Here is a 24422-nt window from a genome sequence, read left to right on the forward strand (position 1 = left end):
ATTATATGACTACTTTTCACATTTTTGCTGAGCACATTCTAATGACCATAACCTGCTTCAAAAATTCACACCAGTCATCTAATAGAATGGAAAAGTATTATTATTATTAGATCTCTGTCTCACTTTTTGGGAATAATCTAATTAGTTTCCCCACGAGGATAAGTGGGTCTTTAAGTCACTTATAAAGGGTGATCCTAGTCAGCTAGGTGATTGTTTATACTCAAGATTTTAAGACATTTTAGAGTTATGCGTACTGCATAGCACTCTGCACTGAGCCTAACTTTGTTAATGGACATCTCATGCTTGCTCTTGTTATCAGCTCAGCACATGAGATTCTAGAACTTTGCCTTGAATGCTTAGAATAGAACTTAGTCATCCTATGGAGGTTGAACTCCCTCATACTTTATGTTAACTTTTAACTTTTAGTTGAACTTTTAACTTTTAGTTAGCGTATATGTAGGATAAGTGTAGTAATTTATAAACAAAAAACTTAAGACTGACAATTTAGCCTTCTATTTAATTCCTTTTAAATTTGAAGTTATTAAAATAGTTTTAGTATATATTATTGGTATAAATGTGTTTAGAGCTGATATCAAAAGAAAGGATAAAATAAATTGTAATAGTTCAAATTATTTTACATGAGATAGTCAGTTAAGTAAAAAGTTTGTTCAAGGCCTTTTACAAATGATAGCTAGACAGTAGTTATTCTGTTTGAACATAAGAATATAATGACTCAGTTAAAGTACGTACTGTCTGTTAAGCTAACTCAGTAGGCTGATTCATATTTATACAGTCATGAAAATGATAAGGAATTAATTACTTAAATATCAAGGTAGCTAGCAATTTTTCATATCTAGCATTGATTATATATATATATTTTCTTTTTTTCTTTTTTTTTTTTTCAAGACAGGATCTCAACTGTCACCCAGGCTGGAGTGCAGTGGCGCAATCTCAGCCTACTGCAACCTCTGCCCCTTGGGCTCAAGTTATCCTTCCACCTCAGCCTTCTGAGTAGCTGGGACCACAGGCATGCACCACCCCACCCGGCTTTTTTTTTTTTTTGTATTTTTAGTAGAGACAGTGTCTCACCATGGTGCCCAGGCTGATCTCGAACTCCTGAACTCAAAATCTGCCCAATTCAGCCTCCAAAGTGCCGGGATTACAGGTGTGTGCCATGGCACCTAGCCCAAAATTCGTATTTTAATAAAAGGGACGCATATCTAATGTTTACTAAAGGGTTATTCAAGTTAAAATTAATAGTCACTATAGTGAAGACCAATTTAACTTATATTCTATAAGTGAGACACTGAGGCGATTCTTTGTAGTTTGGTTATAGTTCATGTTTCCGCCAGCATTTTGTAGAGAGTTCTATGAAGCTGAACTCATCCTTGAAATTTAGAATTGCCATAATTCTTTTTAATGTGGAATATAACAATCTCAGTCTTTCTGGGATCTGTAATTTCAAAAACAACAACATTTTTCTTTTTGATTGATCATAGCTATTATTGGAACAGCTGGTAACATGTGACATAGTACTATAATTTAGACTGAAAAAATTGATTTGTGAATTATATCCACTCAGCTTAAATTTCTCTGTTTCTGGTCTCCAGAGCGTCTCTTGTACTTCTTTTTCTGCAGAAACGGCTTCTTAACATAATGTTCTTACATTTTCCCAGGGGAAGAGGAAAATGTATGATCAATTTTCTTAGCTGTCTGAAGCATAAAAAAGAAACTCTTTACACAAAAATAGAGGGAAAATCAAAGTAAGATTCAGAATTTCCCAACATAGGAAATCAAAGATTTATTCCCTTTAACTAACAAATGCACTTTACACATTGTGTGTGTGTGTGTGTGTGTATGTGTATGTGTGTGTACTTCAGCATTTCTGTTCATCCTGCAGTTAATGTCAGGAGATGAGAATTTATGAATATGATGATTCAGATGATTTCAGATTTGAGACTAATTCCCACATAAATCATTCTCCCCTCTTTTCTTTTGTAGGTAAAAGTAAGCCATAGAATAGTTCTTAGGATCATAATGATCTTAGGATCATTAGATAACAAGTTAGGTAGGGAACTATTATGTATTTAATGATTTCCCTGTTAAAATTCACTTTTCAGCTATTTACATAAGTATTCAAATAATAAATCAACTATCCATTTAGAATGATCAGGAAGATCAGTTTAGAGATTTTTTATTGTAAATTGACAAATTGTCATTACAATTACAATATTTATGAGGTACAAAGTGATGTTATATGTACACAAAGTAGAATTATTAAATTAAGCTAATTGACATTCTTCACCTCACATACTTACACTTTTTTGTGATGAGCACATTTGATATTTGGTGTCTTAGCAATTTTGAAATGTATAATACACTGTTATTAACTGTAGTCATTATGCTGTGCACTATATCCCAAAAACCTTTTTCTTCCTGTCTAATTGAAAGTACGCTTTGATCAACATCTCCCTATTTCCCCCATCCCCTAACCTTTGGTCACCACCAACCATTCCCCTCTCTTCTATAAGTTAGATTCTTTTTAATTTCACATATAAGTGAGAACATGCAGTGTTTGTCTTTCTGTGCCTGCCTTATTTCACTTAGCATAACATCCTCAAGATTCTTCCATGTTGTCAAAAATGACAGAATATCTTTCTTTAAAGGCTAAATAATATTCCATTGTTTATGTATACCACATTTTCTTTAACCATTCATCTGTTGATGGACATTTAGGTTGATTCTATAACTTGGCTGTTGTGAATAGTGCTGCAGTAAACACAACAGTGCAGATATCTCTTTGACATACTGATTTCAAATCCTTTAGATATATACCCAGAAGTGGGATTGCTGGATCAGATCATAATTCTACTTTTAGTTTTTGGAAGAAGCTCTATATAGTTTTCCATATGGATGTACTAACTTACATTCCCACCAATAGTATGCAAAGGTTTCTTTTTTCCTTGCAAAAACTGGCTATCTTTTGTCATTTTGATAATGTGGTGGCATGAGGTGGTATCTCATCGTGATTCTGATTTACATTTCCCTAATGCTTAGTGATATTGAACAATTTTTCATATACCTATTGGCCATTTGTATGTTGTCTTTTGAGAAATGTCTATTCAGGTTCTTTGCCCATTTTAAAATCAGATTGTTTTCTTGCTTTTGAGTTTTTTTGAGTTCCTTATATATTTTGGGGATTAATACCTTATCAAATGTATGGCTCACAGATATTTTCTCCAAATCTGTAGGTTGTCTCTTCACTTTGTTGTTTTCTTTGCTGTGCAGAGGTTTTTAGTTTGATGTAAATCCATTTGTCTATTTTTGCTTTTGTTGCCTGAACTTTTGGGGTAAAATTCAAAAAATCATTGCCCAGACCAGTGTTGTGTAGCTTTTGATCTATTTTTTTCCAGTAGTTTTACAGTTTCAGGTCTTATATTTAAGTCTTTGTCTTTGTTTGTTTGTACTGCTATAACAAAATACCACAGACTGGGCAATTTGTAATGAACAGAAATTTATTTCTCAGAGTTCTGGAGGCTGAGAAGTCCAGAGCAAGGGGCTGGTATGTTAATCAAGGGGCTAGTATATGATTAGGGCCTTTGTGCTGGGGCAGGCTGTGGTGGAAGGTGGAAGGGAGGAGAGAGAGGGAGAGAACCTCTGTCAAAAATCAATTGACCATAAATATGTGGGTTCATTTCTGAGCTGTGTATTCTCTTCCAATGGTCAGTCTGTCTATTTTTATGGCAGTACCATGCTGTTTTAATTACTATAACTTTGCAATACAGTTTGAAATTAGGTAATGTGATACCTCCCACTTTATTCTTTTTGCTCAAAATTGCCTTGGCTATTCAGGGTTTTTTGTAGTCCCATAGGAATTTTAGAAATTTTTTTTCTATTTCTGTGAAAAATGTCATTGTAATTTCGATAGGGATTATATTGAATCTGTAATCACTGGGTAGTATGGACTTTTAAACAATATTGATTCTTCTAATCCATGAACAAGGAATATCATTCCATTTACTTGTGTCTTCTGTTTCTTTCATCAGTGTTTTATAATTTTTAGTGTATAGGTCTTTCACTTTCTAAATTTATTTCTAAGCATTTTTTTTCATTTTTTAAGTATTATAAATGGGATTTTTGATTTCATTTTTGGATAGTTTGTTGTTAGGATATAGAAATGCTACTGATTTTTGTCTGTTGATTTTATATTCTATGACTTTGCTGTATTTGTTTATTAGTTCTAACAGGTTTTTTTTTTTTTTTTTTTTTTTCCTTTGATAGAATCTTTATAGCTCTCTCTATATAAGATCAGCAAATATGGACAGTTTCACTGCTTCCTTTCCTATTTAGATGCCTTTTCTTTCTTTTTCTTGCCTACTTGCTCCAGTAAGGACTTCCAGTACTATATTGAAGAGAAGTGGTGAGAGTAGTAATCTTTGCTTTGTTCCTGATCTTAGAAGAGAAGCTTTCAACTTTTTATTGTTGAATATAATGTTATCTGTTGGCTTGTCATATGTGATCTTTAGTATGTTGAGGTACATTTCTTTCATACCTAGTTTTTCGATAATTTTTTATCATGAAAGAATTTTGTCAAATTATTTTGCCATAGCTAATAAGATGATCATATGAGTCTGGTTCCTCATTTTGTTAATGTGGTTTATCACATTTATAGACTTGTATATGTTTAACTGTCCTTTCATTCCTGGGATAAATCCTACTGATTGTGATGTATGATCTTTTCAATGTGCTATATGAATTTGATTTGCTAGTATTTTGTTGAGGATCTTTGCATTTATGTTCATCAAGGATATTGGTCCATAGTTATCTTGTAATATTCTATCTGGTGTTGGTATCAGGGTAATGGTGGCTTTGTTAAAAGAGTTTGGAAGTATTTTCTCCTCTTGGATTTTTGGGAAGAGTTTGGTAGTATTATTAGTTCTTTAAATGTTTGGTAAAAATCAGCTTGAGGCCATCAGGTTCTGGGATTTTCTTTGATGAGAGACTTTTTATTACAGATTCAATCTCCTTACTTGTGATTGATTTGTTCTAATTTTCTATTTCATTATGATTCAGTTCTGATAGGTTGTATATGTCCAGGAATTTACCTTTTTCTTTTAGGTTATCTGATTTATTGGCATATAGTTGTTCATAATAATCTCTTATGATCCTTTGTATTTCTAACGTATCCGTTGTAATATCTCTTCTTTCATTTCTGATTTCATTTATCTGGATCTTTTTTTCTCAGTCTAGGTAAGGGTTTGCCAATTTTGTTTATCTTTTCAAAAAATCAATTCTTAGTTTCATTGATTTCTTTTTCTATTTTCTAGTCACTAATTTTTAAAATTTCTGCTCTGATCTTTATTGTTTCCTTCTTTCTGCTAACTTTGGGCTTTTTCTGTTTCCTTAAGATATAATATTAGGCTGTTTGAGATCTTCTTTTTTGCTATAGGTGTTTATTGGTATAAATTTCCCTCTTAGAACTGCTTTTGCTGCATCTCATCAGTTTTGGTATGTTGCTTTTTGTTTGTCTCTAGGTAATTTTGTGATTGCCCTTTTTGTTTAGAATTATTTGCAGGCTCATTTCGCTGTATGGTCTGTGAACAGCTGTAGATTTTCTTTTACCTTTATATATATTTTAAACAAAATTTGGGGGATGAAGTCTGTATTGTTTACAGCTTTATTGAGGAATAATTGATTTATAATAAACTGCACATATTTCAAGTTTTCAAGTTAATCAGTTTTTACATATGAAATCACTGTTCCCAGGATAAGATGATAAACATGTCCATCATCCCCAAAATTTTCCTTCTATCTTTTTCTAATTCTTCCCTCTTTTCCTTCTTCCCTTTTTCCATATCCTCACTCCCTTCTCTGGCAATCATCTGCTGGATAGTATTCATTTTCTATAAATTTATATCAGTAGTAACATACAATATGTGTTTTATTGAGGGAGTGTGTCTGGCTTCTTTCAAAGTTGAATTCAGCCATGTTGTCACATTTATCAACAGTCCTCTTTTCTTTGCTGAGTATTATTTTGTTGTGTGACTATATCACCATTTACTAGTTGATGGACATTTGAGGTATTTCTAATTTTTGGCTATTATGAATAAATTGCTTTGAAACTTGGGTACAAGCCTCTTTGTGGACATACACTTTCATTTATTTAGGGAAAGGGCTGGCAAATAACCAGATAGCAAATATTTTAGGCTGCATAGGCTTGCATTCTTCCTTCTTGCACTGTGGTCTGAAATGAAAGCTCCAGGTAGGAAACCAGAGTAGTCATGGGCTACACTTCATTTGCCTCCTCTCTTTCAGGTACCACTGGCTTGCTCTGCCTGTTGTTCAGTTTCTGAAAACCATCATTTTGTTCGTTGTGTTTGTGGTCTTGTAACTCTGTCTTGGTTGAGTCTATACATTTTAATGTAGTTATGTTTCTTTTTTAAAAGTTTAGTGCGTTTGTATTTAAAATCATTATGCCAAGATTATGTGAGATTTTTGTTTTTATATTTATACAGTTCTATGCTAAGAAGGGGATGAATGACTTCAGGGTTTTCTAGAAGCTTATCTCTTAAAATATTCATCTATCACTATTAAAATATGTTAATATATCAATTAATATTATACCCCTTGTTTAGGAGTCAATCTGTCTCTCTTACTGATTACTTATGTTGGTTTTTTCTTTGTGTTTTTTGTATTATATAGTACAACCTTTTATAAAATACAATACCCATATAGGAAGTTCATAAAACATAAACATACAGCTTAATGAAATTTTATGTAACTAACACCCATTTAATCACTACTTAGGGCAAGAAAAATAATATTGCCAGCACCCTAGAGGCCCTAACATGCTGTTTTTCAATCACAGCTTTCTCCCACCCAAAGATAGTCAGTATCCCAGCCTCTGTGGTTTTTACTTCTTCGCTCTTCTTTACACTTTTACTGCTTAGGTAGTCATCTGTAAAATTAGTGTTTGCTGTTGCCTGGTTTTGATCCTTATATAAATACAACTGTATTAGTTCGTTCTTGCATTTAACTGTATTAGTTTGTTCTTGCATTGCTATAAAGAACTACCTAAGACTGGATAATTTATAAAGAAAAGAGGTATAATTGACTCACAGTTGTGCAGACTGTACAGGAAGCATGCCTAGGGAGGCCTCAGAAAGCTGACAATCATGATGGAAGGCAAACAAGAAGGAGGCACATCTTACATGGCCGGAGCAGGAGGAAGAGAGAGCAAAGGGGAGGTGCTACACACTTTTAAACAACCATGTCTCATGAGAACTCATTCAATATCATGAGAACAGCAAGGGGGAAATCCACTCCCATGAGCTGGTCGCTTCCCACCAGGCCCCTCCTCCAACACTGGGGATTACAATTTGACATGAGATTTGGGCAGGGACTCAAATCCAAACCACACTTTGTTCTTTTATGTTTAGCTTCTTTTGTTCAGTATTAGGATTTTGAAATTCATTCATGATGTTGTATGGAATTCCTTCCTTTTCATTGGTGTATGATACTATATATAGACACTTGTTGGATAGCAGTTTGAGGTGCTTACCAGTAATAGCCAAACATACTTCACGTGTGCTTTAGGACACATGTATTCACACAAAATTGGAATTGCCAGATCCTAGGGTAGTCATATGTTCAACCTAGGAGATAATGTGTGTTATAAATTTCATCTACTCATTGGCTTCTTTCAGTCTGTAAATGATCTCATTTTAACTTTTTAAAATGTTATTTATTTATTTTTGAGATGGGATGTCTCACTCTGTCACCCAGGCTGGACTGCAGCGGTGTGATCACAGCTTATTGCAGTCTTGAATTCCTGGGATCAAGCAATCCTCTCACCTCAGCCTCCCAGGTAGCTGGGACTACAGGTGCGTGCCACCATACCTGACTAACTTAAAAAAAAAATTAGACACAAGGTCTTGCTACATTGCTCAGGGCAGTCTTGAGCTCCTGGCCTCAAGTCTCCTCAAGCGCTAGGATTATAGGTGTGAGCCGCTACCCTCGACCAATATTTTTTTTATTTTAAAATAATTTTAGACTTACAGAAAAGTTGCAAAAATATTTCAGAGTATTCCTGTGTATCTTTCATATTGCTTCCCCCATTTTTAATATCTTACATAACCATAGGACATTTATTAAGATCTCAAAATAAACATTGGTACAGTGCTATCAACTTTCGTACATTTATTGTTCTACTTTTGCCAGTTTCCCCAATAATCTACTTTTGCTCATCTAGGATCCACTCCAAGATCCTATATTACATTTAGTTGTCATGGCTCTTTCATCCAATCTGTGATAATACTTTCTTCTTGTTTTTCATGACCTTGATACTTTTAAAAGAATACTGGTCAGTTATTTTGTAGACTGTCACTTAGTTGGAGGAATTTTACTATAAACAAGAACTGTCTCTTCTTTCTCGTATATTTATTTATGTTGGTATAGACTTTTTTTTTTTTAACAGAGTCTTGCTCTGTTGTCCCAGGCTGGAGTGCAGTGGCGGGATCTCGGCTCACTGCAACCTCTTCCTCCCGGGTTCAGGTGATTCTCTTGCCTCAGCCTCCTGAGTAACTGGGATTACAGGCGCCCACTACCATGCCTGGCTAATTTTTGTATTTTTAGTAGAGACGGGGTTTCACCATGTTGGTCAGGCTGGTCTCGAACTGCTGACCTTAGGTGATCTGCCCGCCTCCCAAAGTGCTGGGATTATAGGCGTGAGCCACCAAGCCTGACCTGCTGTAGACTTTTAAAAAAATATTCATTTATTTATTTTTTATAGAGACAAGTTCTCACTATGTTCACCAGGCTGGTCTTGAACTCCTGGCCTCAAGCAGTCCTCCTGCGTTGGCCTCCCGAAGTGCTGGGATTATAGGTGTGAGCCACCACACTTGACCTATTGGTATGGACTTAAGAATAGAGTTGATCCTTGAACAATGCAAGGGCACCCTTGCAGTAGAAAATCTGCATATGATTTTTGACTCCCCCCAAACCTAGCTACTAATAGCTTACTGTTGACTGGAAGCCTTACCAATAACATACACAGTCAATTAACATGTATTTTGTAGTTACATGTGTTATATACTATATTCTTATAATAAAGTAAGCTAGAGAAAAGAAATATTAAGAAAATAATAAGGAAGAGAAAATAAATATGCTATTAATTAGACATGAGTGGATCATCCTAAAAGTCTTCATCCTTGTCATCTTTATATTGTGAAGGCTGAGGAAGAGGAGGGGTTCTTGCTGTCTCAGTGAGGACGGGGTAGAAGAAATCTGCGTATAAGCAGACCTACGTGGTTCAAACCCATGTTATTCAAGAGTCAGAGCTGTATTTTATTTTATGGGTTATAATCCAATACTATAACTGTATTTCAGTGTTTTGATTTTGATTTGACCACTGGGAACTCCTTCAAGTTGGCTTCTGTGTCTTTTTGATATGCTTTCCATCATTTTTCAGTACTTCCTTACTTTCTATACCATAAGATGTTCCAAAATCTTCTGTTTTCTTTCCTCCAACTAGGAATTAGCTGTTTCTCTAAGGAACCCTGGTTTTTTTTTAATTGGTGAATGATAGTTAGAAATAAAAATCTAATCCTAGGTGTGATCGTTGCTTCTGGGTGTCATTTTAAGCTCTCTCTGTTGACAGAGCTAGGAATGTATCATATACTAACAAGCAGCAACATGTATATTTATATTTATTTCTTCTTCCATCTGTCAGTATATTAGAAGGCTTGAGGTCTTACTGATGATCCTTATCCAACATCAATTGTTAATTCTGTCCTTTCTCCTTTTCTTATTTGTAACTATATAAAAAGATACTCTTATAGATATGTCACTCTTCACCCATCCTGCTACCCTATTTGTATTCTCCCATGATTTCTACCTGTTTGCACCTATCCCTCATGGGAAACCAGTCTTTTTAGTTTCTGTTTTAGCCTTCCTGTAATTCTTTTGCACAAAGGAACAGATACATGAATGTTTTATACTTTTTCTTTACCAAAGGACAGTGTACCATATATCCTCTTTTGCGCCTTCTTTTTTTTCACTTAACGCAGTAAATATATCCTGGAAATCATATCCTATTGGTAAGCAGAGATTGTCCTCATTTTTTACAGCTGCATATTATTCCGTTATGTGGATTTAACCATAACTTATTTAACCACTCTGCCATGTCTGAGCATTTGGGTTGTCCTTAACATTTTGCAACTGCAAACGGTGCTACAATAAATAGCCTTGTGCATATGTAGTTTTTAGTTTTGGGGGGTACATCTTCAAGGACACTGTCAGAAGGAAGATTACTAGGTCAAAAGCTAAGTGCACGTGTAGTTTTGCCAAATTTCCCTCCATACGGGTTATACTAGTTTGCATTTCTAATAGCAGTATATGAGAGTGTCTGTTTTCCACAGCCTGGCCCCAGAATGTGTTGTCCACACATTTTAATTTTGCCAGTCTGGTAAGTGGGAATGGTATCTCAGTGTTGTTTTAATTTGCATTTTTTTAGTTACAAGTGAATTTGAATATTTTTACATATGCCTAATGTCCATGTTTTATATTTTTTGAATTATGTTTTTAATGTGTTTTTCCCATTTCTTCTCAATGTTTAAGAGTTTTTTATATATTAAAGTTAGTAGTCCCTTTTCTGTGGTATATGTTACAGATATTTTCTCCCAGTTTTTCAGTTATCTTTTGACTTTGTTTTTGGTGTTTTTTTTGCCATGCCATTTAAAAAAATTTATATAGTATGATTTACCAACATTTTCTCTTATTTCCTTGTTATATTAAGGTTGAAGAGGAATTCACTCAGGTTTTCTTTTAATATTTGTAAGGTTTCTCCTTTTTTCGTACTTAGATGCCCAATCCATTTGGAGTTTATTCTTGTGACTTGTGCGAAGTTCGGATCTTAGCCTATCTCTTGATAAATGTAAATTATTAATTTTAATGTAGTCAGATATACCAGTATTTCCTGTATGGCGTATTTTCATCTGTGTGGATAGCCAGTTATCCCTGCACTATTTATTAGAAAGATTATCCTTTCACTTCTGCTCTGCAATGCCACCTTTGTTATAAATTCAGTGCCTATGGTGTAGGACCGTTTCTAGGTTCTCTATTCTATTCTACTGACGTACTTGTTTGTCCCTACATCAATCCCATTTTCGTTACTGCTAAAGTATGAGAAGTCTTGATATCTAGTAAGTAAGTCCTCCTACTTTGTTCTTCTTTAGGATAATTTTTAATATATTTGTTCGTTTGCTTTTCCTCATGTATGTTTGAATGAACTTATGAAGTTTCTCATACAAATTCTGTCAGGAGTTTTTAGATTGCATTTAATATATAGATCAGGTTGTGAACATTTTATGTGGTAACAGTGTTGTGATTTCCTATCTATGAACATGATGTATTCTTTCATTTACTTAGGTTTTCTTAAATTTCTTGCAATAATGTTTGATACTTTTATTAATTAAGGTCTTTCACTTCTTTTGTTTTATTCCTAGATTAAAAATATTTTTGAATTGGATCATCCATAGTTTCATTTTTTAACTGCATGTTAATACAACTGCTATCTTTCTCTAATGGATCTAGTATCCAGGAATCTTACCATAGAATCACTGATTAATCCTAATAATTTTTCTGCATTTGGGGGGAATACATATGTATATATATTATGTTTATGAATACTGTGAGCTTTTTTCTCTCTAAACCTTAGATCATGTTTTTCCTTGCCTAATACACTAGCTAGGGCCTCTAGTACATTGTTAAACAAAAATGGTGATAGAAGGTGTTTTTGCATTCTTCTCCATCTAAAATTTAAAAATTTCCCCATTAAGTGTGTTTCCTGTAGGGTTTGATTTATTTATTTACTTAGATCATTTAGATAAAATTGAAAAAGTAGCTTTTCTTCCTTATTTAAGAGTACTTATACAAGGGTGTTTAGTTTTTTTCAAATACCTTTTCTGCCATTATAACAATACGGTCTTTCCCCCCATCCTGTTCCTCAAGTAATTACAATGGTGAGTTATTTAATATTAAATGATTTTTAGAATAAGCCCAGTTTGATGGTTTTCTTTGCTTCTTTTTTCTTCCCTTTCCCCTTCTCTCTTTCCTCCTTTTCCCTCCTCTTCCTCCCTCTTCTCCCTTCTCCTCTCTGCAGTTGGCCTGTAAGTTTCCTTTCTTATACTGTCAACATTGCATTTTTTAAAAAAAATTTATGACTTTTTTTTATAGGTCTTTTTCCACATTTATGGAAAATTAAACAGAAAGTGCAGAGATTTCCTAGATACCCTTTCTCTTTTGGCATACAATTTCCCTTATCATGTTGTACTAGTGTGGTACATTTGTTACAACTGATGAACAAATCGGTTGTATTATTGACTAAAGTCCATAGTTTCCATTGGGTTTAGCTGTGTTTTATAGTTCTATGGATTTGGACAGATTCATAATGTACAGATGATATCAACCATTACAGTATCATACAGACTAGTATTCTGCTCTGAAAATTTCCTGTGCAACACCTATTTATTCCTGTTTTCCTCCCTCTGATCTCCTGGCAATCACTGATCTTGCCGCTATAGTTTTGCCTCTTCCGAATGTCATATAGCTAGAATCATATAGTATGTAGTGATTTTAGATTGGTTTCATTCACTTAGCGATATTCATTTAGATTTCTTCCGTGTCTTTCTGTAGCTTCATAGTTCATTTCTTTCTTTAAATAGACTTTATCTTTTAGAGCAGTTTTAGGTTCATAGCAAAAATTGAGCAGAAAGTACAGAGAGTTCTCATATACCACCTGCCCCGCACATGTGTGGCCCTCCCACACTATCAGTACTCTGCATCAGAGTGCTAATTTATTAGAATTGATGAACCTATGTTGCCATGTAATTATCACTAAAGTCTATATAGTTTGCATTGAGGTTTACTCTTGGTGGTGTTTTGACAAATGTATAATGACATATATCTAGCATTATAGTATCATACAGAATGGCTTCACTGCCTTAAAAAAATCCTTTTGCCTTTCTCAGAATATCATATAGTTGGATCATATAATTTGTAGGCTTTTAAGATTGACTTCTTATACTTTTAATTTCCTCCATGTCTTTTCATGGCTTTGATAGCTCATTTATTTTTGACATTGAATAATATTCCATTGTCTGTATGTACTGTCATTTATTTTCACCTGTTTAAGGACATCTTGGTTGCTTCCAAGTTTTGGCAATAATGAATAAAGCTGCTATAACCACCCATGTGCAGGTTTTTTGTACGGACATAAATTTTCAATTTATTTTGAGTAAATACCAGGGAATGTGATTACTGGGTCATGTGGTAAGGGTATATTCAGTTTTGTAAGAAACCACTAAACTATCTTCCAAAGGGGCTGTACTATTTTGCATTCCCACTAGCAATGCTTGCGAGTTCCTGTCGCTCCACATCCTTGCCGGCATTCGTGGTGTCAGTGTCCTGGATTTTGGCCATTCTCATAGGTGTATCATAGTATCTTACTGTTACTTCAGTTTATAGTTCCCTAATGACATATGAGACTGAACATCTTTACATATAACCACTTGCTATCTGCATATCTTCTTTTGTGAGGTGTCTGTTCCAGTCTTTTGACCGTTTTTAAATCAGATTATTTATTTATTTATTTTTTCTTTTTCTACAGTTTTGTTTTTAGAGACGGGATCTTGCTGTCACTCAAGCTGGAGTGCAGTGGTGCGTTCATGGCTCACTGTAACCTTTAACTCCTGAACTCATGAGATCGTCCTGCATCAGTTTCCTGAGTAGCTAGGACTACAGACACATGCCACTGTGCCCAGCTAATTTTTAAACTTTTTGTAGACATGGAGTCTTGCTGTGTTGCCCAGGCTGGTCTGGAACTCCTGGCCTCAAGTGATCCTCCCACCTTGTCCTCCCAAAGTGCTGGGATTACAGGCATGAGCCACCGTGCCAGGCGAACTTGTTTATTTTCTTACTGTTAAATTTTAATAGTTTGTTGTATATTTTGGATGGAACTTATTGTTCACATATGTCTTTTGAAGATATTTTTTTTCCCAGTCTGTGGCTTGTTTTCTTATTCTCTCTTAATCCACATTGCATTTTGTGCCCGTGTCAAAGTTATGCTAACTTTATAAAATGAATTGGGAAATATTCTTTTCTATTTTCTGGAAAAATTTGTATATAATTAGAATTAATTTTGGTAGAAGTTGCTGGTGAATGTGCTAGACCTTTTACTTTCTTTGTGGAGTAGTTTAAAATTGTTTATGGTGAGACAACTAAGATTTTCTATTTTTTTCTTGTGTCAGTTTTAGTGCATTATATTTTTCTAGGAGTTTATTCTGGCTTTTGAAACTTGATGGGATAAAAGTATAATATCCTCTTATTATTAGTTACTACATTTAGGCTGTTTTCTTTGTACTACTGATTATTTGTGTGTTTTCTTTGTCAACCTCATTCAGACTCAATTCAATTATTATCTTAAATGGAACAGTTTTTGTGTTTTTGATCCTCTCCAGTGTGTTTTCCATTTCATGAATTTCTGCTAATTGTTACCTCTTTGCTTCTGTTTTTGTTGGGTTTCATTTACTGTTATTTTTCTAATTTCTTGAGGTGGATACTTAACTCATCAATTTCTGTAAAGCATTTCTTCTTTTTCATATATATGTTTTGGATATATAGGTGTATTATGGTATCTTACTGTTACCTGCAACCTACAAGTTTTGATATATTGTTATTTTGCTATTCAGTTGAAGACATTTCATAATTTCAATTATGATTTTACCTCTGACCTATGGGTTATTTTAAAGTATACTTCTGTCTTTACAGACATGAGGATTTTTCTGGTTACTTTTATGTTATTGATTTCTAGCTGAATTATGTTCTGAGGCTATGATCTGCATTACTTTATTTGTTCAAAATTTGCTTTATGTGGGAGGAAGGAGAGTATCAGGAAGAATAGCTAGTGGATGCTGGGTTTAATACCTGAGTGATGGGATGGTCTTTGCAGCAAAGCATCATGGCACATGTTTACTGATGTAACAAACTTGCACATCCTGCACACATACCCTGAACTTAAAATAAAAATTGGAAATTTTAAATAAAGGAAAAAAATTAGCTTTGTGGAATACACTTTTTAAATTTACATCCCACTACAAGATTCGAAGAATAATGTAGACCTTATCAATAATATGCATTTTCTTAAGTTCAAGATGGCACTACTGATCCTATATTAAGTGTATTTGCTTTCTATTTGTTTGGTTGTTTGGTTTCTAATAGTAGATGTACTGGATGTAGTCTGGTCTTTGGATAACTTGCTAAACAGTGGAATTTTATGTAAGTCAGTATTCAAGGTGCTATAAGTTGTTTCAAGGTATTTTGTTGCAATGTAAAAATATATCTGATAATGGGTACTATAGTTATGGCTTGTACATAGAACAGTTAATTTTGAGTTATTTAGCTTATTTTTAGAAAGAATCCCTTGCCCCCTTTAAACTTGTAATTTGAAATAATTACAGACTCAATTTACTTTTAAAGCAGGTTTTCTGTGTTTGATGTATCATCGGTATTGGGTGAATAAAGTTCTTTTAAATGTTTATTCTATTACCTGACAAGTTTTACTTTCTTTTATGAGAAACTTTTCTGGAAACAATTTTGGGGCTTTCTTTTCAGAATAGATATTGGTTAGTGTTTGTGTTTGGAAAATTGAAAGTAAAATAGATATTAGTCTTGTCTATTCTTAACTTCTAAAGCTGTAATAGATTGTTTTTGTCCAACAGTGTCTCTTTATTGCTACTTTCCAAAAACATCCTCTTTGGTAGCCACAGTATAGAAACATTTAGTTGCAAACAAATATCTCAGAGTTGTTAGCATTTGTATAAAGGTTATGGTAATGTTCGCCTAACTTAAGGGCTAAACAATTACCTGGTACCAAGTAAGTCAGGGCTTCTATTTTTAAATATACGTATAAATGTGTTTATTAGTGCTGAATTAATGCTTTACTCTGGGGTTTTAAAATGTGTGATTGCTATATTGTACATAAGCACACTGCATGATGAAATGGTACATATTACTTGACAATAATTACGTATACAATTTGCAAAAATACTTTTTGAAAGGTAAAAATATTTAAAGAAGTCCATTTTAAAAGTGGGAATTTGTGTTCTTAAAGTATTATCTTATGCATAGCAGGCCTTTAAATTATGACACATGTTAAAATCCACTCAAACGAAGGTGGTAATATAATATATGGTAAGGGATAATGAGTAAGAAAGAAGTATATGAATAAGAAAGACTAGTAATTTTTAAAAGTGAAATATACATACATACATATGTATGCTAACTGATATATTTAAGAAATTTCTTATTTAGGGAAAGGTAGTTATTAGACAAGTTGGAGGGAGGGACACACTAAATAGTATATTGACAAGCTTCCTGAAATGCATATGGATAGTAATTTAGAGGCATACTGATTTTTAAATGTCAGACAACTTTTATTCTTTTCCTTTTCTAGCATCTATTTGTATGAACAGTGACTATTCCTGCTGCTAAAGGAGGAGGTTTTATCAAGCTTTCTGTGAACATTTGTTATATAGGCAATAAATTAAACTACTGCTATATATACCTAACGTTCAATTTATGATACCAGCAATGATTTGGGAGAGATTTAAAGTTTTGTTGGTTAATTTCTTATTTGTCAAATGATGGGCTAAGAAATTCTCCATTTCTTAGATTAGGGGACATTTCCTATGTTTCCTATTTGAATCTACTAAACAAATGCCTTTAGTCGTGTTTGTAACCATCAACAATATGTTTCAAATTACAGTGTCATCACTTACATTCCAAATGTAAGAAAGTTTTTGCTAAGTTGGCTTAATTCAGAATTGTGTTTAGCAGCTATTAATATTCTCTTAGTGACCCTTTAATACTTTATAGGCTCTTTTTTTTTTTTTGGGGGGGGGGGGAGATAAGAGTTTCACTCTTGTTGCCCAGGCTAGAGTGCAATGACATGATCTCGACTCACTTCAACCTCTGCCTCCTGAGTTCAAGCGATTCTCCTACCTCAGCCGCCTGAGTAGCTGGGATTACAAGCATGCGCCACCACGCCCAGCTAATTTTGGGCTTTTTAGTAGAGATGGGGTTTCTCCACGTTGGTCAGGCTGGTCTCAAACTCCTGACCTCTGGTGATCCGCCCTCCTCGGCTTCCCACAGTGCTAGGATTACAAGCATGAGCCACCACACCCGGCCTATAGGCTCTTATAGAACATAGGGTATAGCGGATATTCCCAGGAGACTTAAGTATCTACCTTATTTCATAGAATCTAAGTTGCTATGAGACTGTGCTTTCATGGTCTTAGTAGACCATGTCAATGAGGGGTAATCACACAACTGCCTCACAACAGTCACCTGGTTATTATTATGATACCACCTAGCATCACAGGCATTTCAATTTCAGAGAAGCTAAATTATAAATAAATGTATATCCTGGAATTGTTGAAGTAGGGTTTTGAAGTCACTAACAGAATTTAAAAGAGATGGTTATGATAATCTCGTGTTCTCATTTGCTGTGATTATATCAGTATGGCGTGCCGAGAAGTTTTTTATTGTTTTGAGTTTCCAATTGTTTTAGTTTTTTGTTTTGACTCTAGATACTACACAGTGTTCCATTCTGAGATTCATGCAATAGAATTTATAGCCATCCTAGAGATCATTAGAAATCTATTACGTTAAAAGGCCATTAACTTTCAATGTCGAGACTTTGAGAAGTGACGTTGCGTAGTTCCTCTGGGCAAGGAGTATAGAAAATTTGTTTTTTCTTCTTCATGTATAATCATGTTCAGACTGAAGTTGTATCCATTTATTCACAGTGTCCATTATGTAAAGATTTGTGATAAAAGAAAGATGAGATATATGTACATTTTGGTCAGTTAAATGCAAGAATATTTAATTATGTCCTTCCTATACCCCACACCACTACCAGTTCCCTACATACTCCACAAACACAGTTATAATGATAGTATGTCTTCATTCTCAATGTTTCATTGCATTTAAGAGTGAGGACATATTAGAACTGTGGGAATAAGAAGGAAGGGATAATGCAGAGACCATAATCGTTACCATTTTTCTATATTAGACCTTTGGTTTGATTTTTATTTTCATGTTTATTGTTTTATAAGAAATAAGTATATCTTTTAATATGACTCCATATTGCCTACGAAACAAAGTATATGCCATTTGAAATTCTTCATGGTTAATTCTAAACTTCTTTGAGTTCTCATCTCCAACTAAATTATTCCTTACTCCGTCCATACTTGTGCTGTCTTTGTCTCAAATCTTCTTTTGCGCAGGACGTTGTTTTTTTCCCTTTGTGTTACCCAATCTTTGAGGCTAATCCCAAATCCCATCTATTCAAACTTTTCCAGATCCCTTCATAGCAAATACCTTTATTCCACTACTTTCTAATGGTGAGTTTCTCTGTTATACCTCTTATTGGAGGGTACCTTTTGTTAAGGCTATGTATTTGTCAGGTTTTCCTGTTAGATTTTGGTACCGATGTATTTAGGTTTGTATTATCTCCTGTACATTGCATAGTGGTGGTACATCATCATACACATCTTCATCCTTGTCGTCTTCACATTGAACTGGCTGAGATGGAGGAGGAAGAGGGGTTAGTCTTGCTGTCTCAGTGGTGGGAGAGGGAGAAGAGGTGGAAGAGGTGGAAGGGGAGGCAGGAGAGACAGGCACACTCAGTGTAACTTTTATTGAATGAAAAACGATCTCTGTGTAAGTGGATTCATGCTGTTCAAACTTGTATTATTCAAGGACCCTCTGTAATTGTGTTAGAATTACTAATATGTTAGAGTGTTCTGCATTTAAGTTTTCATTCTCAACATTTTACTTATTATTATTATTATTTGAGATGGGGTCTCGTTATATTGACCAGACTAAAGGGGGTAGCTGTTCACAGGTGCGGTCATAGCACACTACAACCTTGGACTCCTGGAGTCAAGCAATCCTCCTGCTTCAGTCTGTCGAGTAACTGGGACTGTACGCACACACCACACTTGGCTCCCATTATTTTCTGAAATATAAAATTATTTATTTGCTGATTACTGTCTCATAGTGTGAAAGACAAGAATACTTTTCTCATGGCATCCATCTAATATATTTTATAATGTATCTATATTATATCTATTATTCAAATTTTGATAATTATACAACCTTACTCATAAGGAGTATTTTATAAATAATGCTTTTTTTTCTTTGTAGGTTACTTCCTCAGAATGTTGGCCTTCTGTATGTTGGAGGTTATGAAAGACCCTTTGCACAAATCAAGGTATGTTTGTTCATTTTCAGGGTACTTTTCCTGGATGTTCTCTTATCTAGAATCTATCAAAAACTTGCTAATAATCATCAACATATAAAAATATGGTGTCCCAGCACTTCGGGAGGCCAGGACAGGTGGATCACTTGAGCCCAGGATGTTGAGACTATGTTGGGAACTGTGTCTCTACAAAAAAAATTTTTTTTTGTAATTAGCCAAGTTCAATGGCATGTGCCTATAGTCCCAGCTACTCTGGAGGCTGAGGTGGAAAGATCACTTGAGCCCAGGAGTTTGAGGCTGCAGTGAGCCATGATCACACCACTATAATCTAGCCCGGGCGACAGAGTGAGACCCTGTCTCAAAAAAAAAAAAAAAAAAAAAAAAAGTGAATGTGAAGTGATAATTTCATTAGCTTCTGCGTATTTCTGCTGAAGAAATCATTCAGCTTTTCAAAGGAATTGATTATTTTAATATTCTTGCCATAGTAAAGATGACTTTGACCAAAATAGTTGTGATTAATTTGGAAGAGTACATTTAGAGATTAATCTTTGAGATCATCCCTTTTGCCATTAAAAAATGTTTACAGGTCAAGCACATGGCTCATGCCTACAGTCCCAGTACTTTGTGAGGCCAAGGTGGGAGGGCCAGGGCTGGAAGATTGCTTGAGCCCAGGAGTTCGAGACTAGCCTGGGCAACATAGTGAAACCTCATCTCTACAAAGTAATAAAAAAAAAATTAACTGGGCATGGCATGGCAGTTGTCCCAGCTTCTCAGGAGGCTGAGGCTAGAGGATTCCCTGAACCTGGGAGGTCAAGGTTGTAGTGAGACATGATCACACCACTGCACTCCAGCCTGGGCAACCGAGTGAGACTGCCTCGAAAACAAAAAGTTTTTAACAGCTTTATTGAGATCTGATTGACAAACAATAAACTGTACAATTTGATAAATTATGACATGCTTGTAGTTGTGAAACCATAACTGCAATCAAGATAATTAACATATTAATCACTTCAAAAAGTTTCCCTGTGCCCCTTTGAAATTTCCCCCTCCTGCCCTTTTTTTTTTTTTTTTTTTCCTGTGGTCTCCAGGCAACCACTAATCTGATTTTTGTTATTATAGATTAATTTGCATTTTCTAGAGCTTTATGTAAGTGAAATCATATAATGTATATTCACTTTCTCTCTTTTTTGCCGCCTTTCACTCAGCATAATTATTTTGAGATTCATCCACATTATTGCACTTATCACTAGTTTATTATTTTTTATTGCCAAGTATCAGGTTGGTGTAAAAGTAATTGTGTTTTTTTGCCATTAGTAGTATTCCATTCTATGGCTATAGCAAGTTTGATTATCCTTTCACCTGCTGATGGGCATTTGGGTTGTTTCTGGTTTGGGGCTGTTACAAATAAAGCTGCTGTGAGCATTTGTGTACAAGTTTTGCATAGACATAGGCTTTTCTTTCTCTTGGGTGAATATCTAGGAGGGGAATGGCTGGGTCATGTGGTAGTTGTATTACATTTCCATAATGACTGAGATTGTTTTCATGTACTTTTTTCTCATCTGAATCTAGTCAAATATATGTTCATATCTTCTCTATTGAAGTATGTCTTCAAATCTTGTTATTTTAAAATTGGGTTTTTTGTTTTCTTACTGAGTTTTGAACATTTTTTGTATCTTCTGGATATAAGTCCTTTATCAGATTTGTGATTTGCAATTATTTTCTCCCAGCTTTAGATTGTCTTTTCATCTCTTAACAGTGTCCTCAAAGAGCAGTTCTTAGTATTGATGAAGTTCAGTTTGTTTTTCTTTCATGGCTCATGCTTTTGTTGTTGTATCTAAGAAATATTTTCCTAACCCAAAGTCACAAAGATTTTTCTCTATGTATTCTGATAGAAGTTTTATACTGTTAGGTTTTACATTTAGGTTTATTGTCCATTTGAGTTAATCTTTATAGAAGAGTCAAGTATGGATTGATGTTCTTTTTTTTCCTTTTAATCTTTTTTTTTTTTCCAGAATGTTACTCTCAAACTTTTTTTTCCCAGACATGTTGATATATAGGTGTTCCAAAACCACTTTCGAAAAGAATAAAGACCTTACAGCTTTGTTGAAAATCAGTTGATCCATGTGTGTGTGAATCTATTTCTGGACTCTTTCATTCCATTGACCTATGTGTTTATCCCTCTACCAATAACCACACTATATTGATTTCTGTAGCTTTATAACAAATCATGAAGTAGTGTAAATCCTCCAACTTTGTTCTTTCTCTATGTTGTTTGGCTAATCTAGGTTCCTTTCATTTCCATATGAATTTTTATAATCATCTTCTCAGTTTCTATAAAAATGCCTGTTCAGATAGTGATTAGGATTGTGTTGAACGTATAGATCAGTTTGCAGAGAACTGAAATTTTAACAGTATCAAATATGCCAATTCATTAAGGCCACATCGCTCTCTAGTTATTTAGGTCTCTCAGCAATATTTCGTTGCTTTCAGTATATTGGTTTTAGACATTTTTCAAGCAAATTTATCTGTTTTGTGTTTTGTACACTATTATAAAAGTTTTCTTTTAATTTTTTTTTACTCACCCTGACACTTGGGCAGGATTTAATTTTAATTTCTGATTGTTTAATGGTACTTGCTAGTCTGTAAAAAGCTGATTGATCTTTTTTTTTTTTTCATGTATTGGCTTTAAACTCTACCATCTTGTACTCGATTATTAGTTCAGTAGCTTTTATGTAGATTTCATAGGATTCTCTACATAAATGATAGTCCTCTACTAATAAGGACAGTTCTCCTTCTTTCTGATCTTGATGCCTTTTATTGCTTTTCTTTTTTAAAATTTTCTTTTTTATAGAGACAGGGTCTTGCTCTGTTGGCCAGGTGGGTCTTGAACCCCCGGCCTCAAGCAGTCCTCCCACCTTGGCCTTCCAAAGTAGTAGGATTACAGGCATGAGCCACCACCCCTGGCCTGCTTTTTCTTTATTGCACTGACTAAATCCTACAATACAGAGTTGAATAGAAATGGCAAGAACAGACATACTTGTCTTGTTTCTTATCTTAGTGGGAAAGCATTATTTAATCTTTTATCAAAATTGTTTTTATAGTAATATTAGTTAAGGGTTGGTTAATTGATTCCATTAAGCTTTCTTATGAGAAATGAAAAAATATTGGCATTCAAGGCAGTTTATAAAAAGGAAAGAGTTTAGACACTCAGTTTTGTTTTTGTAACTTTCTGTTAATGTTTTCTGAGAAACCTATATATATATAATTTTTTATTTTTTATTTTTATTTATTTTTTTTTTTTTTGAGGCAGAGTTTCACTCTGTCACCCAGACTGGAGTGCAGTGGCACAATCTTGGCTCACTGCAACCTCTGCCTCCCGAGTTCAAGCGATTCTCCTGCCTCAGCCTCCCAAGTAGCTGAATTATAGGCTCGCACCACCACGCCTGGCTAATTTTTTTGTATTTTTAGTAGAGCTGGGGTTTTGCCATGTTGACCAAGCTGGTCTTGAACTCCTGACCGCAGGCAGTCCACCTGCCTCAGCCTCCCAAAGTACTGGGATTACAGGCATGAGCCACCGCCCCTGGCCAGAAGCCAGTACACTTGTTTTGTGATTTTTTTGTTGTTGTTACATAGTTTTCTGATTTTTCTTCACCTTTGATTCTTGGCTCCATGTGTTATTTTTCTTCTATCCATGTGAGACTTGTGAGTTAAAACTCCTTTCCACTTGCTTATATGACATCTTTTTATGTTTTGAAAAATAAGGATTTTTCAGAGTAGACTAAAGGTAAATAGAATATGCAACATACTTAATACTGAAAATATTCAGTCATAATATCAACATCTTTTTTTTGAGACAGAGTCTCACTCTGTTACCCAGGCTGTAGTGCAGTGGCACAATGACAACTCACTGCAGCTCACTGCAGCGTTGACCTCTCAGGCTCAGGTGATCCTCTCACCTGAGTCTCCCAAGTAGCTGGAACTACAGGTGCATGCCACATGCCTGGCTAATTTTTTTGTGGAGATGGGGTTTCACCGTGTTGCCCAGGCTGGTCTCAAACTCCTGGACTCAAGTGATCCGCCCATCTCAGCCTCCAAAAGTGCTGGGATTACAGGTGTAAGCCACCATGCCTGGCCACCACAATATCAACATTTTTAAATGAAAAATCTTATCTTAGTTACCATAGCGTTAGCACCTCTTTAAATAACTCCATTAATTTAACCTAAATCTAAACATTCTCTAAAGTTCATCATTAGGATCTTAAACTATGGAACCTCTTGACTTTTCTAGTTCCTTAAATAATGACAAGTATTCAAGTCCATTTTTTTCTTCCATTCTTAATATCCCTGTAACATGAGGAGAATTGGCAAGTTTCTCTTCATAAACCCCCCTCACTATCCCATTCACCAAATTCAGCAGTATAGCCAGGAATCCTAATAGGTTTCAGCAGGAACATTTATGACAGCTCAATATTTTTCTGACCAGTGATTTGGAAAATCCTGTTTCTCTTTATTAGAGCTGAAGTAACTAAAAAGAGAGAGGCTTATCTGATATATTTCAGTAAGGAGAGAATTTTTGTGTTGATGGTGTGAGTTGCATGGTGTCTCAAAAGCACAGTCTCAGAGTTATGTGTATCTGAGTGCTAGTTGCCCTATCCCTCACCTGATTTATTAATATAACATTTCCTTTATCTATGCATTTCCTAACAAGCTCAGTGACAAAAGTCAATCTTTTGTCAATCCTTTATGCCTAGATAATCGGCCCTGTAGAAAAAAGTTCATGATTTTAGGGTGTTCATGTGGGAAAGGTTTCTTTCATTCACTGTGAAAAGATTCTTATCCTTATTAATTGTTGAAGTTCTTTCATAATTCCTATGGCTCCATCAAATTACATGCATATTAATTAGAATGTAAGTTAATTGGATAACAATTTAAAAATCATAGTTCAAATGCTTGACATTAGGTTATAAAAGTTAGGTTCATTTCCTATGTTGGCTTGTACCTGACTTGTAAATATGAAATACCAGTATTTGTTATGTTCACTTTTTTCCCATTAAGCTAAATGTAAAGATAATATATTGTGTCATAAATATGAGATATAAAC

At 34.6% G+C, this 24422-nt stretch overlaps 1 protein-coding gene across 2 annotated transcripts in view; it reads left to right on the forward strand.

Annotated features, from left to right (window-relative positions):
- RNGTT (RNA guanylyltransferase and 5'-phosphatase) overlaps positions 1–24422 on the forward strand; it is a 347371-nt gene that overhangs the window by 257817 nt on the left and 65132 nt on the right. For both annotated transcript variants that reach the window (XR_002730197.1, XM_023205265.1), the window contains exon 14: positions 19267–19333. Coding sequence is in view for 1 of the 2 variants with exons in the window: in XM_023205265.1 (XP_023061033.1) it covers positions 19267–19333 (67 nt within the window). In the remaining variant the exon portion in view is untranslated. The remainder of the gene's footprint in view (positions 1–19266; positions 19334–24422) is intronic.

The sequence above is a fragment of the Piliocolobus tephrosceles genome, chromosome 5, assembly GCF_002776525.5.
Source record: "Piliocolobus tephrosceles isolate RC106 chromosome 5, ASM277652v3, whole genome shotgun sequence".
NCBI classification, from domain to species: domain Eukaryota; kingdom Metazoa; phylum Chordata; class Mammalia; order Primates; family Cercopithecidae; genus Piliocolobus; species Piliocolobus tephrosceles.